We start from the raw sequence: 12,260 nt of genomic DNA on the forward strand, positions 1-12,260 counted from the left end.
TACAACATGCCTGTCAAATTGCCATGGCCTACCCAACAACACGACATATGTCTATAGGTATGATATCACACAACACCTCATCCTTGTAGCTTCCAATCTTGAACTTCATTGAGCATTGCTCACTGACCATGACCTTGTGGTCATCTTGCACCCAGGCAATATGATATGGACACAGGTGTTTGTGCCTCTTTAGCTTCAACCTTGTGACCATCTTTTCTGACACCAGATTGTCAGTACTTCCACCATCAATGATAACATCAAAACACTTATTTTCACATTTGCACTTGATGAGAAGCAAACTCCTCCTTTGATTAGGTCCATTCTCTCCACTCAACAAGACTCTCCTATTAACTAGGACTTCTCTTTCAACATCTTCAAAAAGGGATGATTTGGCATTTTAATCAACATGCGAAACTCTGGCTGGGCCTTCGGTTCTCCGATCTGTCCTTCCTTGGTTTTAGGAACACTCAAATGCTCTATGTCCTTCATAGTAAAAACATTTCCCACAGAAGCCTCCTCTTCTAGATTCTTGCCCTCTTCCTCATCCTTTGTGATCTCTATTATTCAAATCATGGAAACGGGTGAAATTGTTTCTCCTCTGGTTCTGACTACTACTGCTTGCCTCATCCTTGTTCTTTTGATCATCATTTCGGCCTCCATAAGACCATCCTCCAGATCTTCCACCGCGTCATCTTCTGCTATTCTTGTTGTCAAACTTTTTGCTTAGCTTCTCCTCAATTCTTAGGACAAACTAGTATGCCTCCTCAATACTAGCCATTCATACCAGACAACTCATCTTGAATGCTTGGCCTTAACCCATTGAGATAACTGGCAACTTTCTCCTTATCAACTTCCGCATGGCCGGTTCTTATGAGAACTCGGTAGAACTCCTCAATATACTCCTAAATAGATCTTCTCACTTGCTTCAACCCTTCCATCTTCTTCAACAAATCAAGCTCATAATCCACGGGAATGAACTATCACTTCATTTTAGCTATTATTTGATCGCATCTAGTTATTTTGTCTTTCCCTCTTTTATTTTGCTTCAATTGGATCTCTTGCCACCAGATCTTCGCATGTCTCTTTAGTTTTGCCTTTGCAAACTTGACCCTATCAAGATCCTCAAAGTATTCCTCTAATATCTTCATACTCAAAGTATTCCTCTAATTCATTGATCTAATCGATCAGCTCCTCTAAGTTAAGATTTCCCAAAAATATGGGAACCTCAAACTTAGGCATTTTTCCAATCTTGGAGATGGCCTTGAAAAGTCTTTCTTCTTCTGGGTTCAAAATCGCCTCTACTTCAGCATTTTCTTTTTCTTCACTTTCATCTCTTACAGCAAGATTTATTCCTCTGCACATTTGTTCCTTCAATGCTTGCATCTGTCTTTAGAGGGCTTGAAAACCCTCAAGTGTAACACCTACAACTCTCCCATCATGCTCTCTTCGTGGAGGCATCTTCGCACTTCTGCTAAAACCTTAGTGCAAACAGCCTCAAAATCAATGATCTGTCTACATGCTTAGCCCAAACCATGGTCCTAGTGTGAACTGTCTCATAGTCAGCGATTTGTCGACACACTTAGGAACTCTAGCTCTAATACCACTTGATGAAGGGTGCTCTCCTTAATACCATAAACACATAATAGAAACAAAGAAATAACAACAATTTGTGAGAAAAAAATGAGCTTCTTATTATCGCCACAAATGCAGAATTACAAAATTTAGGATTATAATATGCATTTAAACCCACATGGGTGCCTTCATTATAGTAATCTGCAAGACAAAGTTGCGAACTATCACACAAAGCTGTCTTAGACAATGTTTGGGCATTTCTTAAATAGGCAATTTTATGCCGCACAGGAATACAAACCTTAACAATACATATACAGTCGGCCAAATCCATTTTTGACATTTATTTTGGAAGTTTTGGTCGGCCCAAGTTTGGAAGGCCATAGCTCTCGAATTGTTGCTCCATTTGGTTATTATAACCACTTTTTGGAAACCTTGGCTTTTGATAAATAGTCTTGGAAAAGTGCAAGTGCTCATTCATTGAGTTTTTGGGCCTCATCCAGGCACATTTAGGCCTTCAACGGTGAGCCTAAAGTTTTTATACCAAAATTGCACACCAAAAATCTACAATAAATCCATGATATGGCACTGAGTCTCAACCGGTGGACTGATATATCCAAGATGAACATCCACCTCTAAAATTAGAACATTCCAAGCTCGTATGAATGAATTACTAAGTAGCAAGCCTCCACAGACAACAACTCTACATTTTTGGTTGATGAAAGATTGCTCTTACACCCAGAATGCTCCTGCATCAAAGAGGCAGAAGGTGGGTGTAGCAAGTGGTGGAAAAAGCTAAAGATATTCAAATATTTATATGAACCACCACGACTCGCTTGCTCTCTCCGAGACATTTTCAAAGAATGAATTCCATAAACTTGTGGAGAAATGTATTTTAGTTATTTTATTTTGTTAGAAAGGATGCTTGAGGTGTAGGATGCTATTAATTGATTATGGTTAACTCAGAGTGGAGTAGAGGGTCTATTGCAAACACTGTAGTAGGGAAAAACATAAATAAAAAATTCCTAATGATGATTGGTGGTTCATTTTCAAGTAAAAAAATCGGTGATCTTAATAACTTGCTGAATTTATTAATAAATTTATAATTGGATTGCTGATTTTTGTTATTGAATTTTTCATTTTAAATTTCTGACTTGTCTTTTTTCAAAATTTTGTTATAGATATATTCGCTACTCCATCTCACCATTTGTAGATGTAATTGAATATATTAACAAAAGCTCTTATAGTCTTGGACAAATTAATGGAACATTTGATGACATGTTGGGAAAAATGATTCAAGCAATTTGCAATGGGGATCTTGATTTGGGATTTAATGAGCAACATATTAAAGCCCATTTTGATGTAGCAATGGAGCACTATGAACACCTTCATACGGTACACTTTTCTCTAAATCCCAAATGTTATGTGGCATAGGCTAGTAGGTTGCTTCCTAATGATGAAGAGGTGACAGGAAGGTTAATGAAGGCTTTTTGAAATATGTATTTAGTTGAGTTGAGTTTACTTCATATACAATGGCTTTGTAATGCTCTGCTTTGAGATCCTTGGAACACAAGGATAAAACATGCATTGAACTTTTTTTTCTTAAGTTACCTAACAACAACATAAAGTAACCAAGTGCAAGAATGAAACAACTAATCAAGATGATAAAATAGGGAACATGGCTAAACTCACATGTTCACTTGCACAAGCAAAAGTCTTACAAACACTTCCAAAGATCCCCAAGCACCAAATGATACCTTAAAATCAAAGATCATGTGAATCAAGAGAATACCCAATGGAGATCTGGATAACATCCACGGATCCCAAGAGGGGAAAACTGAACTATCAATCTCAAACAAGATGTTCTTTTTAAGCCCAAAGTAAAAGTTCCTAGCATGGTAAAACATACAAGTCCATTTTCAACTAACCATAACATAATCAAGACTAGTAAGCAAAGACCCTCAGACAGTCCTGCACAAATTGAGGGCTCAAGGTTACAACCACTCATCTACTAGACACCATGCTGAAAGACAATTGTGGAATCCTAAAATTTGGCTAAGTCTGAAATGCTGTCAACTTTAGAAATCTGGAATCTTTCTCTTAACTCCTGGAGGGCTAGAACCTATCTCAAATGAATCGTCGTATATATAAAATATATCTTAACCACTTATATTGAAATGATCTATTTATACATCCTAAACTGAATGATCAAGGTATGGGGAGCAAGAACTTCCAAAAGGGTATCCAAATCACCTTCCAGAACACATTGGACAAGTTGGGAAGTACCCATTGTTTGGTCGAACGGGTCTTCTAACAAACCTAATACAATACTTCACATTACTGCAATACGGTAGACCTCATAATACTAGTACAATACTCATCCAGTATCATGCGATAATTTACAAAGTTCCACTACGATAAATGTCCAGTATTGCATGATAATATTCAAAGCACTAGTACTATGCTTGTCCAGTATTGTACGATAATCTACAAAGAAGCAATAGGATACTAGGACAGCATTGAACAGTATTGGCGAATGGTTGCTCAACATACAAGGCCAATCGGCTGACTCAAAAGGCAAAGTAGTGTTTGAACTTCCACACCGAAAAGTATCGTAACCACCAAAGTCGAGGAGTAATCAAGCAAATGCATAAAAGTAGATCAAATAACCCTAACATACTAGAAATTAGAACAGTAGCATCTATCCATCTAAACCACAATATCATAAGCAAAACATGAACATAAGCAACATCGCAATGAAAAGGAATGCACAAGCAAATAAGAAACTAAACTAAAACAACCATGCTCATTTTCTCCCTACCATAATGGCATCGTGAGATCTCAAGGATCCTAACCATACCCCCAAGCATGAATCCCAATTCGCCAAGAAGACCGTTGGTGTTAGCTTAAGAGATCTATCTTACCAATAGCCACCAATAAACATCACATGAACAAGCACATCTAACATGTTAATCTACTAGTAGCATTGCTAATCCATACCAGTGATAAGAACATCATCTAAGCAATAAGATCTAACATCATCATAAGGGAATGCAACAAGTAGTATACTAAGCATCATCTAACATGATACTGTAATGTCCCCATCTTTTTAGCATCTTAGTGGAGTTCTTAGCCTTCACATTCTCCAAAGGCCAAGTGGAGAAATAAGGAGAAATTGATTAAATCAATTTCTTATAAAGTCATTAAATAAATTAAAACAAAATGGTGACTTTATATTTAATTAATTTAATTAAAAGTGACTAAAGTTAAATAAATAAATTAAGAGAATCTTCTAGGAGGAATTTAATATTATTTTATTTCTTCTAAAAGGAGGTCCATTTATTGGAGGAAAAGAATAAATAGGGAGGGCAGCTTTATTGTTGGGCATCAAATGTGTTGTCATCTACTCTTCCGAATAGCTTGTGGAGCCAAGGGTTTCTGCAGTTGTTACATTGATTGTTGAGAACGAACGCTCTTGTTGATTTGCATAACTAAGGTGGTGAAATATCTTCTGAAGGGTTGCGACTGTTGGAGAAAACAAATCAGTCTTCTCATTCTGCTGAATTTCTGGCCTAGGGCCAGATTTGTGGAGAAGAAATAAGTTGGATATTGCTATAGGAACTTTGCTACAATAACTTTGCTATAGTACCATTGCTAAAGTGTCGTCACTACAGTGATTTGCTATAGGAAAATCCATATTTTGGGAGCAATTCCACGTTTTTATCTACTACATTTTGCATTGTTTGAGAGTAGATATTTAGGGCATTGGTAGGGTTTGTAAAATCTGTTGTAATCTGATTTATATTAGAGTTTTATCAGAATTTTTTGCCCTAATGTCCGATTGATGTAGATGCATATTTTCCTATTTGTAATCAGTATTATACAAAAACAATTGCATCTTCCTTGTTAGATATTTGGTGTGTTCTTTGCAAGCATATTTATTAAAGTTTGGCATTTAGAAAGCAATCCGAATTTAGATATGCAATATATCTCTTACTTGCAAAGTGTTTGACTAAATGTCAAACAAGTGAATTAGAGAAGATTTTGTGTTTGACGAAGTTATAAACAGTTGGGGTTATTACATCAAATGCATCCAAAGTAAAGCATAAATCACAAGGAAACATACTTCGGATACACCGAAGTACCAAGTGAACATTTAACACTAGCCTCAAACAAGAAGTAGACCGTTTGTGCACACCAATTCCTAGAAGTGGTATAGGTAGCCACGCCTCTCAACCGCGTGGTACCCAAAGGCCCACATGCATCGTGAGGATGGAAATAATGATCCGACCACAATCATATAAGACAATCACACTAGACTGTCACTAGATCATTAGATTTTAGAGTATTGGCAGATTTACAATGTAGTATTGATCTAGTGTACACCACCTAGATTGATAAGGAGGAAAGGGATTGACTGAAAGTTCCAGTAGATGAAGCAGCTCCTTATAGTGACAGTGGCATATTCAAACTCAAATATTGATGCATTGTTGTTGGATACTGATCAGAGAAAGCCTCACGCTCTCTAGTTTCTATCATAATATTTTTTATGACATTGTAATATTAACAATAGGTGGTTTAAACTTGTGGCTTCTGAATATTTTACATTGTATTAATTTTGTTTAATTTCATATCATATGCACATTGACAAACAATTAAATATTAATCTGGTAGACTCCCATTTAAGCTCTATTGTGGTGTATTAAGTATTTATGATGTATTTGTCAATATGATGAATGTCTTATCATCATTTTCAATTTTCTTATATAAATATTTGAAATTTCTTTTTAGTATAATAAACTCCGTAGTCTTATATGGTCATCCCCTTTGCCCTCCTTGCCATCCTCAAAATGACTCAAAAAAATCCGTCCCCATTCCCCTACTATCCCCTCATGAAAATTTGGTGGAACATAACAAAATTAAAGCACCGCCCTGTGGAACCCTGAAGACTTTGTCTGAAATGAGTCGACTCTGGTCTGAAATTACAATGTTACTTGCATTAACAAAAACATTAAAGAAAAGATACAAATTTATTGCCCAGATAAAGGAAATATCAATTCGTTGTACACAGGCCACAGTATGTCATCTAAAAATACTGTTAATGCTTATCAATAATTCATCTCTAGGTAGATTTTGCTCCCATTAACTTCAAATCTATGTTTTTCATATTGCAGATCCTTGTTGCATCTAATGCAAATATAGGTGGGCCAGCAACAGCTGCAGCTATGGCCAACTCTCGAAACTGGAAAGAATTGGTATATGATTTATTTTTATTTTGGATAGTCAGTCAGAAAATTAGAATTGTAAATCATCTCATTTTCTCTGTTCAGGTGCAGCCAGCTATATTAGTGGGTACATTAGGCTACACCATAGGTACAGCTGTCGGATGCCTTGTTGGTTTGCGTTTTCTACGACCAATGCAATGATTCACAAGTTCCAAGGAACAATTGTTTATTAGTCATGATGTTTGAATCTTGCAAGTCTTAAGAATTATTACAGTTCTCGGCAAAGCACGCCAGGAATTTTGAAGGTTCGAGGACAACAGTCTTCACTTTTTCTTTTCATGAAAAATTCAACGGTAGAGGTCTGCCTTTGTAATATTTTGGTTGCTTGTATTGAAGCATACTTGGATTGGTTAATTCTCTCAAATTTCTGGAGGACCTGTAATGGATGATAATTAAAATATAAATTAATACAGGCAGTGAGATATACATTTGGGACTCTGATTTTTACTCAAAAAGGATTTTTGGGTTTTGAATTCTGTGTTTATTCGTTATGTTTATGATTGATTATTTATTTTTGACGAGTAAATGGTTCTCAAATTTAAGGAAATTTTTAAAGAATTTTGTTAATACACTTTTATATATTATTGCCATTGCAGAGTGTCTCTTGATTTTATTTAATCAACTCCGTTATTGTAATTAGTTGTATTTATAAATTGTAATTATTAATAAAATTAGTTTAAATGATGTTAAAGTCATTTCTTTATATTTTATAAAATGTGTATTCCACTTAAATATTAAATTAAGTATATAGAAGTAAAAATAAATAATTTATTTAGCTTCATATGAATATGGTTTTTATAATAAGGCAAAAGTCCACAACACAACGGTAACTTGCAAGTCTTTCATGTGGGAGGTCTTGGGTTCGAATCTACCTGCACTTAACATATAATAATAATTAATTTCAACAAATAATAATAATTAATATAGGCTTCGGCCGTTTACCGATAAAAAAAAAAAAAAAAAAAAAAAAAATATATATATATATATATATATATATATATATACACACACACACATACATAATATATGATTTTTATAACTCATTGAATGTTATCTTAATATATAACTCTTCAATAAGTATTTTTAAATTATTAATATATAAATCTAGTTGAAGGGCTCATCAAAGGAAGAACTAGGAAGACAACTTCGAATCCGAGCCTAATTATAATAGAGAAGAAAATAAAAGAATGAGTGGCCACTATATAACATAATTTAATGATGCTTGTGAATAAAAAACATATGTACACTAAATCAAATGGCAAGCTTCTCATGCTCAATAAGATTTTGTAATTGTTGTCATTCAAAAAGCTTAGAATGAGGGCTGGAAGCTTCAAAATTAACTTCATCACAACCCAGATTAGCAAGAAACTATGTGACTCCATTACCTTCTTGGTGGGTATGTGAGATACATTAATCATCAAGAAAGTCTATAAGGTTCCAAATTTGTTTCATGATTTTCCAATTCATGAGTGATATGTTGATGCATATATTAATTATTGCCATGGAATCACCTTCGATATGGATTTTGTTAAACATCTTCACTTAGCTAACACCAGCCCAATGAGCAAAGCTTGAGCTTCATCAATGTTGTTAGTTCTTGGGGGAATTGCATCAGCTTTAATTGCTTGCACTATACCATGGCAATCCTGTATGCAAATGCCAATGCTGGATTTACCCAGATTACCCATTGATGCTCCATTGAAGTTGAGCTTCATAAAATCAGTAGAAGGGGGAATCCATTAATTGTTGAATGATCTAGTGGTGATTTCAAGTTTCTATTAGGAATGCAACCAAAAGGTGCAAGTAAGCCTTTCCATTCTCTAACAATTTTGACATTCCAAGATGAAAATAGATAACTGCATTTAGCCTTCAAGATGTTAATGTTAACAACTTTAGAGATTGGTTTTTGAATGCCTTGAACAAAGACTATTGAGTTAAAATCTTGGTGGAAAATGTGTTTATTCCTCTCCTACCATAAAACCCAAACTACAACAAGAGGGATACATCTCTAGATACCAACAAAAAGAGATTTGGAATAAAGAACAAGCCATGCTTGAAATAAGTCTTATAATTTGCATGGTAAAGGCATAGAGAATCTCAACTTTTTTAAGACACAAAGTCCAACATTCTTGAGCAAATGGGTAGTTTAAAGGAAGGTGATCCATAGTTTCATCCTCAACTGTGCATAGAATACATTTGAATGATTGTGTTATGTGGAGTTTTGCTAGTTGATCACTAGTGAGAATTGTGTTCCTCAAACCCAACCATGCAAAGCAACCGGCTTTGGGGAGAACAAATTTATTCCAACAAAATGAGAATGCGTAGTTAAGGACTTTACTATTATTTAATGGGTGTAAATATAAATAAAATTAATATTATTAACTTAAAATTTGATTATATTTATTATTTTTTATAGTTTATGAAAAAAATTATTCCACTTCAATTATAATTTTTTTAATTTTATAGAAAATAAAAATAAATGATTTGATAAGTAGGAGATAATTTCCACAACAAGTCAATTTGTGATATTGCTATTAGGATTTAACTGTGTGATTTTGAGTCAAACTCATTGGCCCATGTTTCATGAGTAGTGATTCAACATGAATCCATCTCTCACGAGAATAAATGGAACACTTAGTACTCATTGGATCTAGGTGATGCTCATAGGGGGCCAATGAGTTTGACTCAAAATCACACAAGTAAATCCTGATAGCAATATCACAAAATAAATGATTTGTTTGGCTTGTTATGTGTTTTACTTATAATTTATTGTATAATGTCTAAAGATAAAATAATTCTTTAATTAAGTTTTTTCTTAAATAAAACTAGTTAGTGCACCTTAGTGTGCAATGGAACATAAGATATGAATTTGTTCTAACTTTTGTAGATTTTAATAATTCATCAATTTTCATCATAGTGGAATTTTATTTAAAATAATTAATAATAGTTAGTTTCCAAACAATATGCCACTCTAAATCCTTAAGTTTTGGCCAAAGGAAATTACCACTTTGCTAAAGAATTGTGTTAGAATTGAATATTAGTTGTATAAACTTATAGGAGTCATTTTTCAGCCAATGGAAGATTGTCCACATTCTATCAAATAGTCTATGTATCTAACCTATGCTTTAACATTTTGGTGAAAACCAACCCATGTGTACTATTAATATAGGGACATTTTATATACATATCAAGCAAGGGGGTGAAAATGAAAAGAAATGTTAATTGGCTTCAATATTTTTTCATCAAGGAGGTTGTCAAAAATTGGGCTTGGAGCTCCTATAGTAGTTGTGTAACATGACTATGTTTAATATTCTTCCATTTTTTTAGTGTGAAATGATAGAAGTAGTAGAAGAGATTGGTTTGGTTTGTCTCATTTCAAAAAGAATTCATCTTCAAGAAGTATATGTAATATTTTTCCTTGCAAACTCTATCGTTTTTAGAGAATATGGTTGGCATTTTTTTATAGCATGCGGCAAAGTGTGGGATGGTAAGATAAATTGTTTGGCATGAGCATTATTTGGTTCATTGGTTTAAACTTTTTCTTAAGTAAAGGTCCCACCTCTCGCCAACTCGTACTCATGGTGCATTTGCTTTTTTTTTTTTTTTTTGCATTTGTTTTACAACTAAATTTGTATTGATAGAGGAGAGATTGGATATGAATCATTTTTAATCTACTCAAATTAAGGATTTCAATTTCTCCTCCTTCAAGTTTTCCATTTTTTCATATTGTGTGTCATGATATCATCCAATTATTTTCAATAGGTGTTGCACAATTCTACATATCACTATTACTAATCAATACTTGGTTTGGTTGTTTGGTTATGCCCATTATAATGGGGGTATATTTGAAGTATAGTTTCTCAAAAGCTTTGTATGGCACCGAAAATGTTCATTTATCTTGCAACAAATTCACTTTTATCTTAATGCTGAAGTTTTCTCACAACTAATGAAACTAAACATCTATTTTTTAAAAAGCTTTGAGTTATTCTTAACTTTTATTCAAAAGAATGATGTCATAATTTTGAAAATGTCTCCTTGCTACACATTAGATCCATTCATATGAAATGATTTTGTTTGAAGATTGTTGTGTTGAAGGAAAGCTCACTTTGTAAATTGGTTTTGAGTCATGCTTGTAATGTTATGTTCATCCCCAATTTTTGAGTTCTAGGTTTACATGATTAGAGACATCAAAGGCATTAGAGTTCTAACTTTACATTGTTGGAGGATGCACAATAGTTATGAGAGACAAAATGTTGGGAGACTCACATTGATTACAAGATTGCAAGTAGAAATGCAAATGAATACAAAGCAATGAGGTGTAAAGTAGTTAAAAAGAAACCAATGCTTTATATTGCTTTGATGGTCTTAAAATTTGTCATCATTGCATATAAAAATTAAGTTGATTCTTTCAAATAATATATGTCATAATCCAAAATACTATCAAAATTTTCATATTTATATATAAATCAATTATTTATGTATTATAATTAAATTATTGAGCTAAAAGAATAAATTTTAAATAATATATTTATTATATATCATAATTATAATAAGTAATATTTTAAGACTAAAACTCAAAATTAAATTAAAATGGTTAACCTTATAAAAGCTTCCAATAAGAATCTATAAATATATTATAAAATAAATTTTAAAAATAATATTTTGAAAATCCCCTATACTAACCACTAACCAGCATTGATAGTGAAACAAAATTGACTTTATGTGTAGTTATTATTAAATTATTAATGATTGGTCTGTGTCTCATATTTTAGGGTTACAGTGAAGGAACACGATAATAGGGCAACAACAAAGAGCATTGCATGAAAGCTACCAATGTCTTTATTTTGTTATTCTCACATTAGTGGTTAAGAATAATTTGTGTTATAGTAAATGAGAAATATAAATAGTGAAAACATCATAAATGAAAAGAATGACTTTGAGTAATGTAATTGTCATACAAAACATTAATGTCGTTAAAAATAGGAAAAATGATGAAAAGGATGGAGGAGTGTGATGTATTTCATTGTCTTGCTTGTGTCTACAATATGGTGGATCATTGATCTTTCTAGTGAGGTCAAATGTTCACATAAGGAACAACTTTGGCATAATCAATATGAACTAAAAAGTAGACTTTATGTATGTAAATAGTAAGTAGCAATTCTTAAGTGAATAAACCATTTAATATTTAAGCTACCTTTAAAATGGGATATTAATAGTGTTATGCTCATTATTAGTCATGCCTATTTATAGGTAGAGACTATAGTTTTCGATCATCTCATTTCTATTAGTTTGTGCTTTGGATGTGGTGAATTCGGCAAAACAATTCCTTTATCCTAAAGTTGGTAGAATCATTTTTATTAATATCAATTTTTGAAGTTTAATTTCATTTCTCTCATTAGTGCCCAT

General features: G+C 33.2%; 1 protein-coding gene across 5 annotated transcripts in view; it reads left to right on the plus strand.

Moving 5' to 3' along the window:
- LOC149574737 (uncharacterized) overlaps positions 1 to 7,327 on the plus strand; it is a 170,635-nt gene extending 163,308 nt beyond the window's left edge. For all 5 annotated transcript variants that reach the window (XM_089814557.1, XM_089814556.1, XM_089814554.1 and 2 more), the window contains 2 exons: positions 6,744 to 6,824; positions 6,900 to 7,327. In XM_089814557.1, the coding sequence (XP_089670683.1) occupies positions 6,744 to 6,824; positions 6,900 to 6,995 (177 nt within the window). In that variant the 3' untranslated portion in view covers positions 6,996 to 7,327. The remainder of the gene's footprint in view (positions 1 to 6,743; positions 6,825 to 6,899) is intronic.
- Positions 7,328 to 12,260: the final 4,933 nt, after the last annotated feature.

The sequence above is a fragment of the Cupressus sempervirens genome, chromosome 2 (assembly GCF_028749045.1).
Source record: "Cupressus sempervirens isolate cs-2001-9-10 chromosome 2, ASM2874904v1, whole genome shotgun sequence".
NCBI classification, from domain to species: Eukaryota; Viridiplantae; Streptophyta; class Pinopsida; order Cupressales; family Cupressaceae; genus Cupressus; species Cupressus sempervirens.